Raw genomic sequence first — 24,712 nt, forward strand, 5'->3', positions numbered from 1 at the left:
GTGTCAGGCAATTCATGCTGCTTTGTGCTTAGCCACTCACAGAACCCAGAACTCATCCTGTCCCATTGCTTTCTTTGCAGAGATTTATTAAACCATTAGGAGTGCAAGTGGAGACATATGGAATTGCAGTTAAGATCAAGAAGGTTGTCTGTTTTGCGTTCTCTGAGTGCAAAAGCTGACCAAATGAGTTGATGCTTTGTTCCTATAGAGCCTCTATGCAGAACAGAGGTGCCCCTAGGAGGTCAAGGGAGAGCAGGAGAAGGGCAGAAGAGTGTAGATTGTTTGGGAGAGATTGCCAAGCAGAGGTGTTCAAGGCACGTGTTGATGTGGCACTGAGGGACATGGCTTAGAGGGCAATATTGGTGGCAGGTAGATGGTTGAACTTTATGATCTTAGAGGTCCTTTTCAACCTTAATTCAGTGACTCTAAGTGCCCCACCAACAGCACCTAGTAAAGAAAGAGTCATCTCTGTGTATTTGCAATTGTATTATTGCACTTTAAACCACACAGGGCTATAAATAGGGTCATTACATTTTGCATGCCATGGTCACAACCTCCTGGGAGCCCCAACAGGTGTGCTGAAGGGCAGCGATTGCCATTTCCATGCTAAGGACTGCATTAGATACTGGGGAGGGTGGCTCAGTAGCCTACACTCATCCCTCTTGTCGCAGAGTAGGGGAATTCAATGCCACCTGGCTTAGTTCCCTAGTAAAGCCCAATTATGTGTCCTTTGTGCAGGGAGAGGTGGTTTTCTCACCAGGAGTTTCAAACACTTCTGTGATTTTCACAGTCATCACACAAGAGGATTTAATCCTAGAACTCAGCCATTCCCCAACCCACCCATTACAAATACACCCTTTCAACACATTAGGCTTTTTACATTATTGGCTTTCCCTAGGAGATATTTCAGATGCCACTGAAGGACTAAAAAAAGCCAATGATGTCACCTTTGTGTTCCCAAACCCATTAATGCTTGAGTGCTTTCCATATCATGCTTGGATGATTCTGCAACCACACATACTTCCAAGGGCACTCTGTAAGAAGTGGTTCTAATAGACTTTAAATTTAACATGAAGCTCCGTTAGTAAAATAAATAATATGGAAATATACATGATCTTTATAAAGAAATCAGGATAGAAAAGACAAGCCTTTGATACAAGAAGGCAAAGCAGAGGTAGGTGATGTGATTAGCACATCCTCAGCATTTCAATGAAGTACCATCCTGTGCCTTGCTGTATCCACACACTGTTTGTAGCTGGCTGAAGGCAGATAATTTTGCTTTGCTTAATGTCAGCTGCCTCCTTCTTTCCCCAGTCTCATTTGAGAATACAATTTGCATCACATCACTTCTAATAACAGAACACCCTCTCAGTATGTAAGGGAGAACACCTATAAGAGCTGTGAGGTGGTGGTCACTAGCAAAAATAAGCTCAGTAGATGCAAAGGAACTCAGTTCTTCATACATGAATATATGTGCATAGAATTGTTTGAGTTGGAAGGAACCCTTGAAGGCCATCTAATCCAATACCCCTGCAATGAAAAGGGACACCTACAGCTCCATCAGGTGCTAAGAGCCCATCCAGCCTGATCTCGGGTGTTCCCAAGGTCAGGACACCCACCACTTCTCTGGGCAGCCTTTGCCAGTGCCTCACTGCCCTTAGGGTTTGGGTGCTAGGAACTGAGCATTAAAGGTAACTTGGTCCCCCCACTTAAAGACAGCTTAAATTAAGCATGATCCGCATCCCTCAGCTACAGCAGCATATCAGAGAAACATTCAGAGCTACTCCCAAAGGGAAGCTTGTCCCAGGCAACACAGTGAGCTCACCATTGGGGCATAGATGCACAAGCAGGTAACTGCAAAGGGTCCACCAACAGCCCAAAAATCATCAGGCAAAAAGAAGGGGATGAAAATTTAATGACTTCCCAGCCCTGTGCTTAAATAGTGCCCATGGACCTACAGGCAGAGGGTGTGGGTGGAGGCCCCAGGTGAGGCTGGTCAGGGTGATGGAGATCAGGGCACTGATACTGGGATCCTTTGCCATATAATTAAATACTCAGATCACAATACAGAGCAATATTTTTTCTTACTATCATTTCTGTGACTTGGTTGGAAAAAAAAAAAGAGTAATTCTCTAACATGCAAGTGAAATCTAAACTCATGCTCTCCTTTGCCTCCCGTAAAATAATTCACTATTAAATTGATCTCTGGAAGCACAATGGGCTTAATAGCGTGAATCTCTTATGTAACATTTCCCTTCATTACTCTTTAACAGCACTCAAGCTGAGAGTCTCAGCACTTCCATTGCTCGCTCACTCCCTCAAGAAGCAAGGCTGTGTAACTGGATTCCTGGAGAAATGAGGGAGCTATAAAGCCTTTCCTGGCAGGCACTTCCAGAGATGAGAAGTGCTGTCATTCTTTACTTACACAGAGCAAAGCAGATGATGTAATGCAGTTTGTAAAAGGCACAAGGGCAGAAGATTGATTAGAAGCATAGCTGAAAAAAAAAAAAAAAAACAACACCAGCCAATTGTCTTCCTCAGTACGGTGAACATTTCAGTTTCAGCTCCTTCTTTTCTCCCATAGTGCCTTGTTCTTGTTTCCTTTAATTATTTTTAAGTGAGTGGGGAGCATTTCTGATCTCTTATATCAAATCAAATTTGGCTTTTTCATCCCTTCCTGTACACAGGGACTGCAGACTGTGGCACAGGTACAGCAGAGCAGAATCAGACCTGTAATCTGCTACTTGTCAGAAGTCCAAAGCATATCTAAAAATAGGCACATTTATTTTAGAAGAAGGTGTTATTCAAATTCATGGCTAATACTCAAACCTGAAAGCTAAAATGGCTCCTTCCATTCCCTCCTACACAAGCTTTCCTTTCCAAGGAGACCCCAAAATGCATATTCAAATAAGTATTTTATGACCGAGACTTTCAGTTCTTAACTGAACTTCATTTAATTGCTTAAAACTTTTAAGAGAAGCTTTTGGCAAGAACTTGGGGAAAAAACACCAAACAAGTTTTTAAGAGGTGGGATGCCAGGCTAAAGAGGATAAACAAAAATTCTTTGATTCCTAAATCTTCACTAATAGGATTTCCCGTTTAAGTTCTTCTATATGTTCTTATTTTTAAAGCAGGAATTACATAACATAAAAGCGACACATGGTTAAGGCTGTTGTGGTGGTTCAATATTTTTATCAGTGACCCATATTTCAGAGACAGCAGTTATGCAGAATGCATTTCATTATAAGCTAATGAACATAGCATTCAAATGGTTCATTTGGATAAATCTTCCCAATTTATCCATTGGCTGCAATGAGTTTTCAGAGTCTTAGCTGCAAAGGATATTTTTTTTTAAGCAAGAGATTAAGATGCATGACCTTAAATAGAGCCCTCCCCTCTGGTTTTCTTCCAAAAGTATCTCAATTGCCTCTGTCATTAAGAACACAATACTGCTCTTTCTTGGGCTTTCCAATGAATATAGTTATGTTCCTGGGAAAATATGGAGAGAAAGAGCTAAGACAGTCAAATGGGATGAAAAGGAGAAAGGATTTTAAGCCTTAGGAAATACCATTCATTTTCTTTTAAGGCTTATGTACGCTGTATAAATAACATAGGATTCTCTAGGAATATTACACAACAATTATATTGCAGGACTGCTGATTAAGACACATGGTACAAGTTCCTGCACAGTGCTATTACTGAGACAAAAAAACGCTAATCAATTTCTCATTTTCCTCCCATAAGTGTGACTCTAGAATAATTCCATTAAATCATTAGGGCTTTACACACTGGTGTTGGCAATTAGGCTGGGAAGGGTTTTTGGACAGTGACTGCGTACTTTACGTTCTGTGCCAACAGGAATTTTCAAAACCTAACACTTCAATGGATAAGCATCAGATGCTGCTCTGGTTAGAACAAAATGAGTCTAACACAACACCACTGAAATCAAAAGACTGCTTACTACAGGTTTACACCTACGTGGATCACAGCAAAAAGTACACTCAGATCAAGTAGGCCGTCACTTTTTCTCATTCAAAACTAGCGTTCCATCTATGCTTTTTGCTTCACATTTAGATAGAACTTGGATTCATACATCAGATATATTAGAGAGGATTAGTCCTTTGTGAGGTGATTTTTCATTTATGCTTAATCCTGAATGTGCTGAGACCTGTACAAACTTTATGGGAAAAACAGAGATCCTCCTTGAAAGAATTGACAAACATACATCATTTTAAAATATCTGCTCAGAGATGCTTGAAAGAAGTCACAGAATCTTAGAATTGTTAAGATTGGAAAAGACCACAAAGATCACCAAGTCCAACCCCAGCCCACCCCCACCATGTCCTCAACCACGTCCCTCCATGCCGTATCTCCACAGTTCTTGAACACCTCCAGGGATGGGGACTCCACCACTCCCTGTGCAGCCTGTGCCAATACCACTCTTTCTGAGAAGAAATTTTTCCTGATATCCAACCTGAACCTCCCTTGGTGCAACTTGAGGCCATTACCTCTTTACCCTCACTCATGTCTACCTGCAGGATGTCTTTATGTACCCAGCTAAAAGCTGTGCATTACAACAAGTCTTACACGAGAAGTGGGTGACGCTTGTGGGAATGCAAGTGTTGCTATGGAGCATGCTTCTCAACTGTCCCTTCAATGAATGTCCCACACACTGGGTTATGTGGGAGCCTGTTAGATGTTCAGGTTCTGTGCACACACTTCACCATGAGAAATCCCCATTTTGAATGAAAAGCTGTATAAAAGGCAAGGGTAGAAGCTCTACAAAAGTCTTGCTGATCTGTAGAATAAAAGCTTAACAATTATGTCTGAGCACAGATGTCTCTGAACTCACTGCCTGAAGACGATCTACAGGCTGTGACCCTCTTCAGAACATATCTCTTTGAACAAATTGCCCTTGGCAGCATCTCTTTAGACTCTTATGATGTGTAACACTATTAAGACACAGTCTGAGCAATCCACAGCTTTGAACAGCCTACAATGGTCTTACCATCCTCATGGCAGTTGGTATTCTTTGGTCTGTCAGTGCCAACCTCAGTCCTTATCATCCTCTCCTGAATGGCAGAGAAGTGTGCCACATCAGCCAGATTTAGAATGCTTTCACTGTATTCCTTTTGGTGCTACACATACCCAGCTGGGTATACCATCGCAATAGTTTCCAGAGGAAAACTATACCCACTTCTCAGCACAACAGTCTGAGAATTCACAAGCTAGCAAGCCTTTGTCAACATGAATGAACCTGGAACTGAATCTTTTCTGTGCCAGGTTTTTGCCATGCAAGTTTACAGCTGGGGCAGAGACTGTGTGCAATAGCAGCAGAATAAGATTTCAGTATCAGTGACTGCACTGCGGTTTCCAGACAGAGTTCTATGGGAAGATGCTTCATCATTTTTAGAGGCCTTGGAAAATTTTTCAGACTACTAACTGACTTTCAGACTACAAACTACAGTTTTCAGACTGTGACAGCTAGCATTTACCATCAACATTGTCTTCTTAACTTTAAGAGAAAAATGTTCACTTCCACCAAAAGAGAAAATGTGGATTCAAATCTGCATATCCAAGGGGAGAATTTGACGAGAAAACATTTTTGGCTCCATGTCAGGTTTATTTTTCAATTAAAAAATGAGCTGCAAAATTATTTGATTTCCTCAGGAAACAAGGCATATGCAATTACCCACAGTAGGGGTGTTCTTTTTGCTTACATTAGTTTGTCTTCCTCTCACAGCTTTTGACTCCATTGGTCAGTTTCAGCCAAATTTTACAGGTTTATTAACATTAGAGCCCTCACGAGTTTTGTGAAAATAAGAGGAAATAGGCAAACAGGAGTTTGTGAAAACAGCCCAGACCTTTGTCAAAATGTCTTCTCTGCATTTGTGCTGCTTGATGTGAACTCATTTGTGTCTGTGTTTGCTGCAGTCACACCTTGCAGGGGACACAGCATCGAAGCAGAGGCAGGTTCACATACACAGGGGTGAAAGTAGCACAAACTTTCTAAAAATCTTCTTGAGAGTTACCCCAGATTTACATTTCTCCAACAGAACAAACACTGAGAACACAAAAACTATGTATATTTAACCCTTACAGAGGATGGAACTTCCTCATTTTTTATGCACCTTTCAACCTGAATGTTCAATTCATTATTTAAGAGCATACTGAAGTTTACAGATTGTCAACTTTTGACAATAATATTTTTCTGTTTGTGAAGCTCTCTTTTCCATGCTTGCTTTTCTTCCTTTCTCCTGCTTGTCCCTGTGTGTCTCTCTGTCTCTTAAGATCCTGATCTCCCAGAATCATAAGAGAAAGAAGTTTCTCTAAAAGGCAAATGCTGTGTTAATGCAATTTACCCTTTCTACTTAACAGACACTTTTCTTAAACATACCCACTGCAAAATACTTCCTTTGAGTTATGTTAGGAACACTCTCCATTGTACGTGGTTTATGATTACTGAGCCAAAACAAGAATGCTTCTTATATATTAAGCATGTTGATTTCATAAGTCTGCATCCATTGCGTTCACTTTGATAAGCTTGTAAGCCATAGTTTGAAGCAGAAGGGATTTCAGGATACTGATGAGATTGTTACCTTCTTCATTTCCAATGCTGCTGACCTTGGAAGCATGGAAGGACATCAACAACCAACAGCTCACCTGTGGAGTAATTGCACAAACTTCTCTCTCTGTTCTTCAAGCACTTTCCAGCAATGCATCTATCTCTAATACTTCTCCTACTTGCTTATTTAACTTTGTATTTCCTATTTTCTTTCCAAAATGCCCCTTCAGCTTTTTTTCCCATATCATTGCCAGTGCCCACAATGTCTTTTTTCTCTGGCTGCCATTTCCTGCCTTTCACCATCATTTTCTCTCCATAAAATTCCTTCTGAATTGCTTTTCCGAGCTGTCTAGTAGTGTTTAAAAGCAGGTGATGTTCTTTCTACTGACTTGGGCAGAGGGGCCATAAGGAATTGCTTTAGAGAAGAGTCATGTTATGGATGAACTGCAGAACTGGGGACATGCCAAGAATTATTCTGGGACAAAAGATTTGGGGATAGGAGATTGCTGAACTCTTCCACAAAACTCTTAAAACTTTTGGTCAAACTTCTGTTTTGAAATGAAAAAACTGAAAAGTTTGATTTAAAAAATAACAGAGTGAGAGATTCAGGCTTTCCAAAAAAATGCACTGCATTGAGTTGGGTGGAAGAGAGGTGGAAGAGAATGATTCACTGAATTTTATCAGAATCTACAAACCATTTTGGTTTTGTCTGGGATATCCAAATTCTCTTTTTTCCTTATGCCATTCCTTCTTGGCATGGGGCATGTTAGCTTCCCACTGTTCACCTGTGAAATGATGCTGTCAGGGCTTCTCTACTCATCCTCTAAAATGTATTATTATTTACAGTTCCCATCAGCACTCCAAAGAAAAGTAGTTTAAAAACAAAGTACCTTTCTTATGTTAATTCAGAACACTAAGCATTCACTTATTTTAATCCTCAAGCATTAAGGAAGGAAGAAATTATGTAGGGAAGAAATAGATCCCAAAAAATACCATCCATTTAATCCAACATACTTTGTCCTACAGTACATAGCAAAGGGTGAGATATTTTTCTTCACAGAAGCAAATTGCTGGAAAAAAGACAAAGTCATGGTGCTATCTGTTAAAAATCTCTTTCCTCTTACCCAAGACATAAATCTCACTGTTGACCACGGCTGTGCTGAAGCGGTATTTGGAGTACTTCATTGGTGCACACTCTGTCCATTTGTCTCGGCCTGGGTCGTACTGAAACATTCTGTTACTTAATCGATCCGGCTCATCGTCAGGCAGATCCATCTGTATGAAATATGACAGCCATATAATAATACAACATTTGGAGCCCTCCACACAGCCTGCATGCAATTAATCACAGCAGACAGATGGGCAGATAAATAACATAAACACATCAATTACAGCTGCGAAGTGATGCGCATGCAGGACGGTTTAACAGCACCCCTGACTTGTGGCTGTGAGTACACTGCGGAAGGCAAATGAATAACAGAGAATTCATATTCTGTAGCAATAACGCTAAGGATCTGACAAATTACAATACATTCATGGGCCCAACTCTGGCCCCCCTCTTCTACAAGGCTCCTATGAAGTACTACTAGTAATAGAGGGAAAAGGTTGCTATATCTTTTCTCCTGCTAATGGTTGAATTTCTACTTTCATTGTTATTCAGGCCATACGCAGGATGCTTTGGCTGCATGCAGTAGGCTTTGTGGTGAGAATTCTGAAACCATCCAAGATTAAAGTTTTCACTAGAGAGGACTACTTTGCTTACTCGTAAAGCTCGTTTATGTGTCCTTGCTTTGCTTGTTCTTTTACACTCCAAAAATACATTTCTAGCACTGATGGAAATGGTTTCGTGGGATGCAGTTAGTGGGCAATATTGGTGGTAAGTGGACAATTGGACTAGAATGATTTCAGATATCTTTTCCAACCTTAATGATACTGTGATTCTATGATATAACGTACAGAACAGCAGAAGTCAAACTAACAGGCAATATATAACCTCTTGATTACTCCATTAGAGTGCCCAGGGACACATTTTTCTCCATGATAGGTGTGAAATACTGATTTATTCACTGAGAAAGAAGTAAACTGTATTTTCAATACAGAGTGAGCATATACTTAAGAGCAGACACCATCTGACATGCTCTAAATTCACATCCTACATCATTTCTGCGATGACACACGTGACAATTTGCTCTGTTACAAAGCTGTAGTGTTGAGACAATTAGCATTAGTCCACTCATCTGCAGACTGCCTTTGTATGAACTCACACTCACACGCTGTTATGTACACGTGCTGATTGTCAGGTATGAATTTTAGGCATTTCCCAGGTGATTTTTTAAAGCTAACATTGGGTTAGTGCTTTTAGCTTGTGCATCTAAACCATTTTCTCCCCTTTCAATCTGTTCTGGAGATCTGTTAAGACAGACAAAGCTGGATCTCACTTCCACAGTTGTGTTTTTATATCCTCCAGTTCAAATTTTCTTTCTTTCTCTTTTAGTGGACAGATTGTTTCTGCATTAAACCTGTTCTCATAATTGACTTCTTTAAACAGCAAGGTGTCCTTGCTCTGTTGTTTTAGTATGAGAAAAGCTCTCTGATCTTTCCGTTGTCTCCTCTGGGGACTTCAGCACTCTAAATATCCAAAGAGCTGGAAATCCTGTTTGCTGAATACATCTCATCTGAGCACTTCAAACAGTAATATATTTCAAGTGATCACAAACCAATGAGATGTGATGACAGTCTGAAAGTACTATAGTTGGCAGTAACAATTACAGGTGCTCTACATCACTGTCAAATACATGGTTTTTATTTTTCTTAAATGCCCAAAACTAAACTTCACTGAGCAGTAAATAAGAATTAATTAAACTCTTAAAAAGCATCTTTCACACTGGGAATGACTGGAGAGAGAAAGCACTGTTCCTGTTCCTGATACTCACCTGCCTCGTAGCATAATTCTGTGTATTACCTGTTCTACTGAAAATGACATCTGTGGCCCTACTGGAAACTCCTGTTAAAACATCATAAGGCCAAGCAACGCAACTGAAACAAAAAATGAGTGGATAAAAGGAATCTCTTTTCCAGAGAATGCCTCAACTTTTCATTTAAAATATGATAAAAACCAAATAAATAAATATTAGATAACCAATAAATTTTCCTGAAACGCTGAGGGAAATTTCAAATGTAAATCTGGCCTTGAAATTTACATAGGTACATGGCTTTTGAATAGAGGGCTTGGTTAAGGAGCTCTATATTGTTTAAAGAACATTACTTACGGATACTCAGCAAAATTAAAAGGAGAGTGTATAGGAAGAGGAAAAACTGAAGTTAATCAATTTTTCAGTCTGTAATGACAAAAAAAATGCCAAATAGGCATTTGATAGGACAAGAGGAAATGGCTTCAAACTAAAAGAGATTTAGACAGGATATAAGGAAGTGTTGGTTTTGTTTTTGGTTGGTTTTTTTTTTTTTGTTCGGAGGGGGAGGTGGAGAGGGAGGGAGAGGTGAGGTGTTGTTTGCTTGTTGTTGCTGTTAAACAATCTTTTAAAAATCTTGCTCACTGAGCATGTCTTCATGAATGAACTGCCCTTCTTGAAGTTGGTATTTTCAGTGAGAATGACTTAATATGAATATTATTCCTCTTTACCATTTGGTTTTCCTAGAAAAGATGTCAAACAATGTGAGCAATTTATTTTTCCATGCAAGCAGCACCATGAAATTGTACAACATAAAAAGCAAACGTTTTCCCGAAACATGACTGGCACTTTTCTCAACCTGTGGTGTCCAGCCACCCAGCACGTAGAGCTTGTTCTTCATTGTCACCACTGCATGGCAGGCTAATGGCACTGGCAGAGGTGCTGTGGTTCTCCAGGTACCTCGCTCCATGGAGTACTTCTCCATGCAGTTTGTGACCACATATTGATTTTTGACTTTCATTTGCCCTCCGATCACATAGAGATCGTTATGGACAGTGCCCAATGCATAGAGTTCACGGAACTGAGCGGTGCACAGGCTGTGCCAAAATTGATTTCCTCGCTGGTGGTATCTGTAGGGAAATTCAAAGCTGTAAATGTCATGGTTCAGTGTGGTCTCATATGATTGTTTACAAATGTTATCCCCTTCATCTTCAATGATTATTCAGTGATGTGATGACAAGAGGAGCTTTCTCCTTCATAGAGAGTTTATACAATTGGCCTCATTGTTTGCAAATCAAGCATTTTTAGTATTAGGCATCCCGATTTTAAGCATTCTTTCAAAGATATTTGACCCTTTTTTTCTGCACGTGCTGTTCAGTAACTGTTCCCCACTGAAGTTAGTGGGAAGAGCAAAAGTTGAGCACAGCTGAAAATAGAGCTACTTTATCTGACCTGTAGGGATTTACTTCTTTAAATTCAGGTACCTGTGTTTGAAAAAAAAAAAGTTATTTTTAATTCTGTCTTTAATCCAGAAAAGCTATGGCTGTCTTTAAAATGGGCTCATCTGAAAAAGACTTGAGTGAAATAGAAGGAGATTTAAATTACCAGTCTGTCTTTTCATCTCTGAGCATCAACATGGATTACTCAGATAAGACTGTTAGCTCTCCCCTACTGGATTCCTTAGGTCATTCACTTGACACATTTACCCCCACTACAGACTCAAAAAGAGAACCTTAGTAATACGTGGAGCTTTGTACTGGGAGAATATAGAATCCACATACAACAAAGCAGAATCTAATCAAGCTTATTTACACAAAGATTCCACTATGGTAAACCCTCCTTCTTTCAGGAGAAAAAGCACAGGGATTTGGTTTTAGATATATAATTCCTTGTACCATGAAGATCAGTTGTGACAAACTGATTAGTTGAAATCTCTGGGACAACTCTCAGGTAAAGAATGCTTTGTGTAATGGTCTTTTCTTGATCTCAGAGACATTTTTTGGACTTAAAATTTGTAAATAATCAGGGAATTTCTGACAGGGTACACACCTATAAATTTCAATGTTCCTGTTTTTTTGTCTAGACATTTTGGCGGCGCTTGCCTCTCCTGCCACAATAATATCATTATTCTCAGTGACAACACCACTGCAAACACTTCCTAAACCCTCTCCATACTTTGGAGAGGAAATGAAGTAAGTCTTTTGTGTTGCAGGAGCGTAGCAGAAACTGGCATCTGCATAGCTCCCATGTCTTGACCTAATGCCAAGCGAATTGTTGCCGATGCAGAGTAAGAGATCAGTAGTCTCCATGCCATATCGCAAGCTGAGAGAAGGGTGAGTGGCTAGTTTGATGCTTTTCAACGCTTCCTCAAACATATCATTGCATTCTGAATTGCACAGAATCACTGTGTTCCTTTTGCGAGCTTCCATGAGAAAGGAAGGGCTGACCAGTACCAGTCTCACTTCCTTCAAGAGCTTGATAAGATGTTCTGCACGCGACTTTCTGCTGTGATTCACCCATCTAATGACAAGGTCCAGAATGCTTTCCTCCCTGGAAACATTCAGATCATCTGATTTTATAAGAGTCAACAGCTGCTGGACTTCAATCTCCAATATTTCTTCCTGTAAGCTCACCTCAGCAAAGTGCTGATATAAGTACCTCTTTGCTTGATCGCATAAATCTTCTGCTCCAATATGGTTTGCAAAGTAGTAGATGCCCACACAATTGGAAGCATCCATGTGGTCCATCATGTACTTTTGACACAAGCTGAAAACATCTTCCATCTGCATGAAATACGACGCCAGAGCAACAGTCTGCACGTTCTGGTTAGTGAGGTGCAAATCCGCACTGTACATGTAATTGAGTATTACAGACACACTCTCTGCTGAGATGTCATAGAGTACCACTTCTCTTTGAGTGCATTCGACCAAGCCACAGGTAAACATGGCTTTGAAGTAAGAACTGAAGGCAGCCAGTACCACCTTATGGCAGGGAAATTTCTCACCTTCGGCAACTAGCACAACATCAACTATCTCTGATGATTCTTTCATTCTTTTTACTTGTTCCAGTAAAGTCAAGCTATGGCGTTGCTTTCTTTTCTCCTCAGTCCTATGATCCATGCTTAATCGCCAAACTTTCTCTTTTTAGATCTCCTTGGAATTCAAGGTCTTCATCCAGTATGTTTCTAGAGACAGAAGGGTAATATAGTTCAATAAGAAGAAATTACTAGGCAAATTAATATTACTGTTCATTTCTAAAGATAAATCATTCTGTAGAGGGTGCCCTAAACTAGTAATATACGAATAGTATGTAAAATTATGCTAAGAACTCATGATGAAGATCTCCAGGGCTTAAAAAAAAACAACAAATCAACACTCCAAATGACCATTAATATTCAATTTAATATTCAATACCTCCCCAGGAGTTTTGTGATTAATCAAAGAAAATTTCCCTTCAAAATGATCCTTTTCCAGCCGCCTTCTCCCTCTTTTCCTTCTCCTCTTCTATTAAAATCAAGTGAAAGATTTCCCCTGACTTTAATAAACTCAAGGTCGGGCTGTAACTCACTGGGATATTCAAGTTTTGTCTTTCACATGCACCCTAAGGAAATTAGTCAATGCTTCAGTGCTGAAATACCCTGTATTCTCAATTTCTCCCTTAGGTTGGGTAGTGGGATGGAGCAGTGCCTTTTCAGTGTTCACAGATCCATTCAGACTAGGAGTTTTGTCTAGTGAGGGACTTCAAGACTTTCACAAGACTAAAATAAAAAAAGAAAAAGAACATCAGACTTGCTTCTCTCATTACTTTTTACAGTGATCTACACCCCTGCAAAGCAATGGAAAATAAAGCCACTGGTGCAACCCAGTTCCCTGGCAATCTGTAGAAGGATCCAGGGCCCTTCAGTGAACCTCACGAGCTTTCAGATTAGCCAGAATGTGAGGTGCAGTGAAAAAGCTGTCAATAGGAGAATAAAGCCTACCCATCACTTGAGGGATATCAGTTCCTCACAGTTTTTGCCTCTCATGTGGTAATGAGACAGTTCTGTGGCAGAAATGCATTAAGGAATCATGTCATGAATCACTGATGCTCAGACGAGTCCTAAAGCTATGGTATAACCATGTTTGAAACACATTTGTAGCATGGTGTGTATTGCTTAATGAGACCACTCAAATGAGTAACATTCCTCACTAGCTTAAAATTTGCAGCATCGGGATCTGGTATGACAGATTGAGCTTGCTTTCTCTAATCTGGAAAGCATAAAATATTTCATTAAAGAAGTCTGAATCAACATAGAAAATGATTATATGAAATTCTTTGACATCTGATTTTTCTATAGAATTAGACCAAAAGAATTTAAATACTACAGTTATTTCCAAAGAGGAAGAGGATAACTGCAGCTATATTGTAAATTTCAGTCCTACTCTTTTAGCTGTCCAGTTGTTTTTGGAAGTGGTCATCATTCTATTTTAGCAAATTAAATAGATTCCTCACTTTGAGTGCTAAATTAAAAGCTAGGCATGCGTGAAGACTCACATTTCCTTAATTTTTGTCAATTCTTTCCATATTCTAAATTTGGAACTAGAAACAACACATCTGAGACATGAATCTGGGTTATTATCAGGTTTTTTAAAATGGAATTGGAAGACAAAATATTAATTTCACAATCTGTATGTCGGCCAGGCTGTGAGCTCTTACGGTAATATCTAAAATCAATAAAAGATAATAAATTTTGCACAAAAAATAAAGTGATGTTGAATGTAGATTTTTTTTCCTGCTGCACTAAAATGAAATTCAAGAAACCTTAGGTCTTAGTTCTTCATCGACTGCCTATGGAGCAGTCTTTACATTCAACATAAGCCTTTTTTGAAACAGATGTTCTTTTCTTAATCCTTTGTGGTAATTAGATGGCCAATTGTTGTTTTCCCCTCTAGCTATTTTATTACGTTATGATGTTTGGTTTTCACTGCGTTTTGATAAAGGGACTACTCCATAACTGAAAGATCATGTTATGAGTACACGTATCTCAAGCAGCTGAGCTGTACTGCCATTCACTGGGCTGCTCATTCTCCAGCTTGATGAAAGTGTTCACTACAAATAAGTCCTCAATCAAGTTCAACAATCTGAAATAACCAAGCTTCCTTCTCCAAAAAGATCAACTTCTCTGCTTTCTCTTTTTGATCCTGTAACTTCACACATCCCCTACCTTCTCTGTAATGGACAAAATGTGCATTTCCAGTGTGAAGAACAAGTGAGATGATTAATCAGCACCATCTTTTTCAGACTTCTATACATATCAGGAAGCATGTGTAGAACTGAGTTATGACTTCATTTCCTTTGCTGGCCACCTTGAAGTTTTCTTTCACCATTAATTTAGCATTCTTAAGAGTAACACTGTCTTTGATTACACAGTTCAGTAGATTTGCAAATTCCATGTGCTCATTTAGAAGTGATTTGGATATTCGACAGTGAATGCTCACAGCCATCTCCTTCTAAGGTGTGAGCAGTACAGCACAGTTGACTGTTCACATACCATTCTGGGTATTAGTTATGTGATCATAAAAATCATAGAATCATTCCAGTTGGAAGGGACTCTTAAGAGTCATCTGGTCCAGCCCACCTGCAATGAACAGAGACACCCACAGCTCCATCAGGTGCTCAGAGCCCATCCAGCCTGACCTTGGCTGTCTCCAGTGACAGGGCACCCCACTCTGGGCAGCCTCTGCCTCACTATCCTTACAGTAAAAACCTCCTTCCTTATATCCAGTCTAAATCTTCCCTCTTCTCACTTGAAACCATTTCCCCTCATCCTACCACAACAGACCCTCCTAAAGAGCCTTTTCCTTTCTTGTTACAGTGATGGAGATAGGCTACACCCATCACTCAAGTTGGACCAGATGGCCTTTACAGGTCTCTTCCATCTCAAACGATTCTGTGATTCTATAAATCCTTTCATTAACCAGAATTTCATCCCCTACATTAGCTGCGAACTTGTCACTCCTTTCTTGGCTTTTAGCAGTGTTTAGGTGAGGTCATTGGAAGGATATTAACATTCTCCCATGTATCACTGGGAAGACTATTAAAGGGTAATAATGAAATGGAGCTGCTTTGCTTTCCCCTCTGGGTTACAGAGGAAAAAGAAAGTACACTGATATTAAAAGAAAGGATAAATGTGATACAAACACAATTTGCAGTGAGACACCGTGCTGAGATGGTGTCAGAGGCAGGGATGTCATTACTAAGCCCCACACAAGGCTCAAATCCTTTGTAATGTTACCAGGAACTAGAATCAGAATTTCAGGATATTTCTTTCTTGTACTGTGAAAAATGGATTCAGGTACAAATCTTCCATTGATGTTACTTCATCTCATAGCCGCACTGTTAATTTTCCTCCACTTCTGGCTGCTACTTTTATTTACATGTTAGCTGTTTTGTTAGTTTAATTTTGCTTTTTTTTTTTTTAACCTTTGTGTCATGAACCTTACAAAGAGCCACACTTAATGTTACACCAGAACTACAGCACATGTTTTACCAGCAGTGGGGTGCTGCTTAAAACATAAATAAGCGCACTGCTGCGAGCTCAGCTCTCCAGCTTTTATGATCCAACTATAAATAAACGCTGTCCTCAATTCTCAGTTACACTGCAGCCTCTTTGAACTGCCCCAGCGCAAAGGGACTGCGAACCAGATGGAAACGTCTCATCAGGAATTTCCCTTAACCCCAGGAAAAAAAAAAAGCAGCCTTGTAATTAGAGACATTATTTCAGTCTGGGACATGGGTTTTCCTTGCCTCTCCCCACGTCCCCGGGAATTTGCATGTTCCTGTGCCATGGCAGGAGGCTGGGAGCTGCAGGACCCAGCCCCATAGAGGTCACAGCGCCCAGCATGGGTCATCCCTGCCTTCTCCTCTTCCTCCTTGCCTTGTTTTCATTATTCTCCACTTTAATGAGGCTACCCTTCTTCAGCCTGCATCCCTTCAGGTGCTGAGCGGATCAGAGTTCAATCACATCAAAGCAGCGATGCCTCTGCCTATGAATTATTTGTGCTTCCATTGTTATCAGTAAGCCAGGGAGTAAATCTGCTAATTGTGTGCATTATGACATTTGGCTGACAGCCACGGCCAGGCAGAAATCAACACCCGGATGATAATCGCATTATAATCCGGGTGGTTAATTGCAGAGGCTGTGCTGGCATTTAAGATGTGGATTTTAAACCTCACCCCAGTACTGAGGAAGAGCAAATAATAATGCTAGTCTTGATATAGGGAAAATATATCACAAGAATAAGGTATAGAAAGGAATCTTCCAGGGAATTATAGACTAATTTAACTAATTCTTGGAAAGATGCTGGGAGAAATTGAATTATAAGAACTCAGGGGGCAATAAGGTGATAATTCATTCTTGATAGGTGCTGTAGCTGCTTTTATGTCAACCCAATGTTTTGTGGTGTTTTTTTTTGGTTTTTTTTTTCCCCAGGGCTAATAGGAGATAACTTAGATACGTCACCCTACACAAAATAATGCTATGATCTCATATGATATCACTTAAAAAAATGTGATTAAATCAATGGATTAAATGAAATCAGGTAGTGGGCACCACTGATGGTAAGCAGATGGTTGGACTCAATGATTTTAGAGGTCTTCTCCAACCTTAATGATTCTATCACTCAGGTGTTTGAATGGCTGAAAAAGCACATTCAAATAACAGTTATCCGTGATCAAACCGGGAAGCACTGCTGGTCTGCAGGTAGAGCTTTTCCCTGAAACCATAGGTCACCTTTCAAGACATTTCTTGCTTTGATTTATATATTATTTCTCCAATGATTTTCATCCATTCTGGCAAGATAAAATATAGAAAGAGAAGTGCAGAAGCGTGGAAGAGCACTTAAGTGGGAGAGCATCCAACTCTTTTTATAGAATTTATGTCTATGTGGTTTGACAGGGGATACAGATAAATGTTTCTAATAAACAGTTCCCTGTGACAATTAGACATTTGGTGTTTGGGTGTATCTCATCCACCACCATAAATCTCACTTCTCTCAAGTTTTCAGTATTCTACCAGTTGCTAAGTACTTAGAGATTTGGGTTTCTCAGGTTTTCAAAAGCACCAAAGTTAAAATTACACCTTCTAATTAAGGTCACTGTGTAATTTTGGAACTGCAGAGTCTGCACTGCTTTCTACTGTAGAACTCCAGCCCCAATGTGCTTTAAAAGATTTGCCAGGGGACATGGTCACTGAAGTCAGAACAGGAACTCTCCTTGCTCAGCGCTGTCAATCTCCCTGGGTCAGCCCTGCAGATGGTGTTTTTCAGGTGATCTGAACAATCTACTGAGCAGCCTGGTCTAGAGGGAGATGTCCCTGCATATAGCAGGGGGATTGGAACCAGATGATCTTACAGGTCCCTTCCAAACCCAATCCATTCTAGGAGTCCATAATTGCTGGAAAGGATGGAGGAACTGCAAGGTTTTTAAAAGTGAATGCTGCAAACGTACAGCAATACGCCTGAGAGAGATGTCAACTATTTTTCTCCTTCCAATCCTGTGGCACCTTATTTATTCCCACGTACCATCTGACACCAAGGAGCTGAGCCAAGGTCTCCAGAAGTCTCCTGACAGCTGGTTCTTCCTGTCTATGAGAGCTTTGCTACCAGGTTATGGTCTGGCTTCTTCCAGACACCTAGCAGTGAGATTTAAGCAGCCTGAAAATCTGCCGAAACTGGTTTGGGATGCACTTAACTACGGGAGATCTGGAGCTGCTTTAATCACCTTTCAAAGAACTTGGGTAGTTGGTGATTCTGGAAAGGTCTGACAGTTTGAGCTCTGCTTACAGTCAAGACAGAGCTCTAGATGTGGGACTGATTAATATTGATCCTATCTCAGCACACGAGCCTTTTTTCTTTCTTTAAGCTAATAACGAAAGACTTCACGGGCCACATTTTCAAATTAGCCCTCACCTTAATCTTGGTCCAGTTCAAGGCTCTGTGGAGTCAGTCAAAAGAATCCCACAACGTAAGTAGAAAATGCACACGGCTGTTCACAATCGCTTCCCTGTAAACAACCCCCACTCTTAGCAATGATGTGCACTAACTGCACAAGAAGAAGAGAACCTAAGCTCACATATGCAGAGCCCATTTCTTTCGCAGTTCACATGTGCAGATCATTTTCTTACATATCAAAACTAATTGAAATGGCAAAGTGTTCCTCACAGTAGGAGGATGCACAAGTTTTCTGCGTATCCAACGATAGATGCCAGCAGAAGGAAAATGTGTTTCTGAGATGTAGTTCATTAGCTCTCTCAGCAGCCTGGAAGAGGTCAGAGAAGTTTCTCATTTCATTTCTTTCTAACCATACTGCAGAGTACAGGATTTTCTTTCTGGAACAATTACATCATATTGTACTTTTACAGACTGAACTGTATCACAATTAAAAGAAATAATCTAACAATTAGGTGCAGACCAAACTCTATCTGCATGTTTACAGCAGAAAAGATTGCAAACTTTAATTGCCTATATTTATATCAAACTCTGAAGTACGTATCCTTTTGGTTAGCAAATGTTGGTATGCAGACCTCGGTGTGCCAGTCACTAATCAGCAAAATTAAAATAAATTGCATGATGCAAACCCTTAGAACTTCACCTTAGTTCCAGTTTTAAACCAGCCCTCACCACAAACTTAATCTAGTTTCAATTCCAAGCAAGTATTCAGGTACGCCCAGCCACAGAAAAAAGTAACTTCTCAGCAATGCCATGCAGCACACCCAACGCAGCCCCAGCACTCACACATCTGCAACAAATCTGTACACCTCATATGAAACATTTTCAACTTCTGATAGTAAGGAGCAGTCCCAGGCACACAGGGATACCCAGATGGGAGCAAAGCAGTGCTTGCAGTCTTGTGGGTCCCCCAAGACACGCATCCAACATCCCAAGCAGCCCCACCGTCCCCAGCTCAGCTCTGAGGAGGAATTCAGCACGTACCTCTGTGAGCAGGCGCCTGAGGGGCTGTGTGGGAGAGACAGGGCTCGAAAAGGAGGGAAACAAATCTCACGTCGCAGCAGAGAGCTGCTGTGTGCACTGAGGTGCTGGGGCTATGAATAGAGCTGGGCTCCTGGCTGGAACATGGCGCTGCTCAGGTGTCAGACACAGGGCCATGTCAGGACAGCTGGCACTGGGGCTGCTCTGCTTCCTCAGTACCAGGGGAGGATACGCTATTGCTGGTTCAACCCATTCAAGCTGGGCTCAGAACCAAGACTGCTATCTCTACAGGCAGGCATTGCCCAAAACTTCTGCTTTTCTACACCTTAAGAGCCAAAATTGTAAAATGGGATTTTTTAAGGGAACAAGGCGGGGGACAACAGGACAAGGAGGAATGGTTTCAAACTACAAGGGAGATTTAGACTACATATAAGGAAGGTTTTTTACAATAAGAGCAGTGAGGCACTGGCACAGGCTGCCCAGAGAGGTGAGCATCTCTGGGGATACTCTCCATCCCTGCAGACACTCAAGGTCAGGCTGGATGGGCTCAGAGCACCTGATGGAGCTGCAGGTGTCCCTGCTCATTGCAGGGGGGTTGAACCAGGTGGCCTTTAAGGGTCTCTTCCAACTCAGGCAATTTTAAGACTCTGAAAAATGAATAGTTCTTTCTATAAAGAATGACCAGCTTTTGGAGGAAGGATTCCTGCTTCCAAAGTATCTATGTACTTTTAATCAGCTGTAAGCCCTGACCATCAACATGCTTATGCTGATGTAAATCAGAAGCAGATCAACTAAATTGGGCTGGAATAATGGGGCTGCACCAATCTCCATCAGCTGGAGATCTGCTCAGATAGTGGTATACTCGAAATTGAAGGAGGAAAATAAGAGGGCCATCACAAACCCACATGCTTAAACAAAAGTGAGAAATAGATTAAGCAAAAATTAGGGTTATAAAACTGATTGATGTTGAGCCTATACTTTTAACTGAGAAAGACACTAAATTTTCAGAATGCTCTTCAAGAGGTTTTAATTTACTTATTCACTGAACTAATTGGTTGATTGATCATATTATCTTTTGAGAAAATTCAAAATGAAATGTCTTTCCTTATCTAGATTTTTAGTCAGATGGTTATATTGTATGGTTTTTTCAGAAGTGGTGAGGGTTGTGTTCAGGAATGTTCACTAGTCAATAGCAAATCATTGTTTTTAGGGGGAAATTAAGATGTACATCTTCTTGAAAAGCAGATTTCATATAATTTGTGGACAAAACTAAGAAAAAAAATAATCAAAGTGATGAAAGCTTACCCATGACAGGAAATGTGAGAGATCAGATTACAAAGAAGTCTGTGGTCTGAACTCCCAGATTGTTCCTATTAAAGTGCAGCTTTATCTTAGAAATAAAAAATATCCCAAGAAATAGAAATACCCAACCCCATACTGTAGCTTTCACAGAAGCCAGGATGGAACAGCAAACTGATGAAATGCCACCGCTATGATAAAAATGAACCACATCCCCTAAAATGCCTTGTTCTCCTGTTACATGCAACAGTTTATAGCACCACGCTGGTTAACACTGAGCACGTATGTAAGAACTTTTATTTATAGGAAACCACTCTACCATAACAATAAGCACATTTCTTTGCTGAGTATATTCTTTAGCTAATTCATATAAAGAGTCCATTCCACAAAAATGCTAGCTGGCACTTTTAAGACAAATTCCTTTCTATTGCTCTCAAAACTCTGAATATTCCCTGAATCCCTGCCTCCTCTAGGGCAGGCAGTACTTTCTGATAGCACAGGCGGAGCAATGCAGCAGTGAACAGGGCTTGAGCTGGGTCGGCTGGAATTCAAAGCTTTCTCTGATTTCTACTTCCTCCATGTAATTAAGCCATAGTCTTTTCACTCTGATATCATTATCTGTTGTCATGGTGATTTTAATTATGAAAATGAATGGTGAACAAGTAGGCGAAGACAGAAGTTTTTGCTGAACAAGGCTAAGTTAAGAGCAAGTGGAAAAATGTCTGTGGCACTACAAGAAGTGCGTGATCTTTTAACAGCAAGCTTTAAAACAATTAGGTGGGAGAGACATTTGATGTGAATATTTCAGGGTTTTGGGTGTTGAATTTAATGTCTTAGAAACAACTTTTGCCTGGTACCAACCATATAGTGCCTTCTGTCACCACGTGGAGGAAAATCCCTCTCTGAATCTCAGCTGCTCATAATTATCATCGAATGGAAATCATAGAATGGCCTCGGTTGGAGGGGACCTTAAAGATCACGTGTTTTCAACTCTTCAGCCATGGACAGAGCTGCCAACCAACCAGATCAGGCTGCCCAGGAAATTAACCTACTGGATAAATACCACATTGCTAAGCAAGAGTCCCACCAATTCCCAAGGGTGTGCTTCTCCTAGGAAAGATTTCAGATTATGACCTCAAAGTTAGCAACCCCACTCTCATGGGCCACAATTCTGCAGTTTTGCTCTGGCATGCTCTTTGTCAACAAATTGTCAAACAGTTGTACAGAGATGCTTCATGAAGCAGTGATACAAAAGCATAGTTCATACATAGCACACTGGCTGGCAGAGGCTGCAGTACGTATAGGCTCTGGATCTCACTGCATTGGGTGCTCTGCAAGTGGAGGTTGCTGTATTCATCATAGAATGAATGGCTTTGCTTGAAGGGAACTTTTAATGATCATTGAGCTCCAACCCCCCTGCTGAGGGCAGGACTGACAACCAGTAAGTAGATCAGGCTGCCCCATCCAACCTGGCTTTGAATACCTCCAGAAATAGAGCATCACAGCTTCTCTAGTTATGTTAGAACTAAGCTATGATATTTTGGTAGTTATATCTCCAAATACAGCACCAGTTCAAATATGAGAAAACAGAAGCAGGGAAATTTACTTGACCAGAGAACCCAGCTTAATCCTATTATCTCTTATTTCACTCTGAACAAAACACTGATCTTTCTTCCTTAGGAAAAGTGCTGACCTTTAGCACAGGGCAAGGGCAACCCAGACATGTCAGTGTCCACCCATCCAAGGAGCAGCACCCCTGCAGTCCCTTGCATTGAAATCTCTTCCTGGCTCTGCTGACCTGATTCCCAGGTTGCCTCATGGATAATGTGGCATGCCAGCCACCCGCTGCTTTCTCATTTAAATAAATGAGAAAGCTGAGGCTAAATTAACACTCCAGCAGAGGTAATAAGGGCCAACTCAGCAGCTGCCGTGATGTATGCAAATTGCAGTTTCACACATTAGGAGCTAGATGTTGCTTAATTTGTAGGTCTTTCCGTCTTGGAAATTAAAGAGCCTTTGTCAAATTCAGGCAATCTGAACAAATGAAAGTAAGAAAGGCCACAGAGAGCCCCCAAAGTCAGCTGTTCACCAGCACCTACCCTCTTCCTTTAGGAATTTCCCTCCTGATCCCTTGACATGCATTTATTACTGAGTTGCACTGCACTGCCTGATGCCTTTAGGCAAGGATCTGCTGATTTCCAGCAAACACACTGCCTGATTGAGGAGGCACCAACAGCCCTTTGACAAACAGAAACCCGATTTTTTTTTTCCTACATTTTTCCCCTCCAGTGTTGTCACCATTCAGGAGCTTAACATCCAGCAGGTTTCTTTCTCTGGGAATGAAACTGTAGCAGAGCAAAGGGAGGCCTGCCATAGCAGCCAGTTAATCAGGCAGAAGGAAAGGGTAGATAGGAGAGAATTTGTCCTCCTTTTAGATCCATAGAGATAGGAATGGAGATGGTAAAGAAGCACACAGCTGGCTACATTTTCTTTTTCCCCCCCACAAAGCTGTTCTAAACATTATTATTAATGCTTTTAATTCCTTTAAGAAAAATATGAGTATAGCTGTGCCAGGGTCAAAAATACTTCTGAATGGAGATGGTAGCACAATGGAAAGCACAGCAATAACAGCAGAGCAGCAAGTGAGGGTTTGCTCAAATTGAACAGCCACATGCACAGAAATAAAGGAAAGAAGCTGCTTACCTCCAGAAGACCTGAGGTATGCAGGGATCTCCAGCAAGATATCATTGCTTCCATTACCAACCTTTAAATGAGGTCTGGGAAGGGGCAGATCCTGGCTCCATCCCTTCAGGTCACTCAGGTGTATTGCATTGCATGTAGCTGAATTCTTCTGGGTTGGTCCTGCCTTCCCACCAGGTGCTCGATCGCTGCTTCAAGCTATGACTTAGCATTTCCACTCCAGAGACTAAAACTGAAAGTTACACGCAGAAGTACATACCCAAAACAGCAGAACTTGAAGCCACACAGAATTAAAAGAAAAAAAAAACTGTAACATTCCTCAGGTTTGCATGTTCTGTTAGTAGAAAAACACTGTGAATCAGACTTCGTCACTCGGTACAAATCCCTGCCATTCTCTTGGCCTTCATCCCTCATCACTAAAGCAGGATGATGATGATGATGATGGTTTCCTACCAGCTGGAAAGATTAATTCACTAAGCTGCAGGGTCCACGTGCTAACAGAACAAATTAAGACAGGTATGCAGGTTTGCATATTCCAATAAACTCTGCATTTACTGCAGTCCTATAATGAACACAAATCTATGCTAAAAAAAATACACGAAAAGCCTTTTCTTCAGCAGTAGCAAATGAATTACCAAAATACAAAGCCAAGTGTGCATTACTTTTTTGACAAAGCAAGGCAATAACTCAGATACACAGACTCCTCCTATCACAAGTAGTAGACATTTACCTCTTAAATATCCCAAAGGTGCTGCTTTAGGTGCCCAGACTCGAGCATCCAGCTGCAGATGGCTCTTCTCAACTATTCCCTCCCTTCCCCAGATGAGATTGATGTTTGTAGTGTAGTGCTGGAGTTCTAACTCACACAATTAAACTATGTGCTAAAGGCAAATGATCTAACACACCTACTCATCCAGCCAGCCATCGATCCTTTCTTCATCCCTTCCTTCCACTCATCCATCTTGATGTAAAAGGAAGACCATTTAGCCAGGTACCATATATTCTCTTTCATCTCAAAGGTTGAGTCACTTGAGTCACCAGCTGTAGCTTTTTGAGTTCAGCTGTGAGGGAGCTCATAAATTAGGAGGTAAAAGCCTGGAAAGATCTGCAGTCTTGTCACCTGTTTAATTACTTGCCTGCAGTTGCCCCTAAATGTGGAGCCTATTTTGTTCAAAAATTGCTACTGAATTTAGTGGTTTGTTCTAGAGCAGTACTGCATCACAAAAATGAACAGGAATTAGAATCATAGAACCATTAAGGTTGAAAAAGAT

General features: G+C 40.8%; 2 protein-coding genes across 7 annotated transcripts in view; one reads left to right on the forward strand and one right to left on the reverse strand.

The window, feature by feature from the left end:
* Positions 1 to 23,756, reverse strand: part of KBTBD12 (kelch repeat and BTB domain containing 12) — a 42,937-nt gene extending 19,181 nt beyond the window's left edge. For 2 of the 5 annotated variants that reach the window (XR_795167.3, XM_003210106.4), the window contains exons 1-4: positions 19,446 to 19,830; positions 11,524 to 12,658; positions 10,334 to 10,604; positions 7,690 to 7,840 (exon numbers count right to left, since the gene is read on the reverse strand). Coding sequence is in view for 4 of the 5 variants with exons in the window: in XM_003210106.4 (XP_003210154.2) it covers positions 7,690 to 7,840; positions 10,334 to 10,604; positions 11,524 to 12,593 (1,492 nt within the window). In the remaining variant the exon portion in view is untranslated. Of the gene's footprint in view, positions 1 to 7,689; positions 7,841 to 10,333; positions 10,605 to 11,523; positions 12,659 to 13,110; positions 15,072 to 19,445; positions 19,836 to 23,444 lie in introns of those variants that run through there. The other 3 variants (XM_010718535.3, XM_019620115.2, XM_031555572.1) reach the window with 3 other exon arrangements.
* Positions 1 to 24,712, forward strand: part of MGLL (monoglyceride lipase) — an 88,213-nt gene that overhangs the window by 3,562 nt on the left and 59,939 nt on the right. The window lies entirely within an intron of this gene.

This window comes from Meleagris gallopavo, chromosome 14, assembly GCF_000146605.3.
Source record: "Meleagris gallopavo isolate NT-WF06-2002-E0010 breed Aviagen turkey brand Nicholas breeding stock chromosome 14, Turkey_5.1, whole genome shotgun sequence".
NCBI lineage: Eukaryota > Metazoa > Chordata > Aves > Galliformes > Phasianidae > Meleagris > Meleagris gallopavo.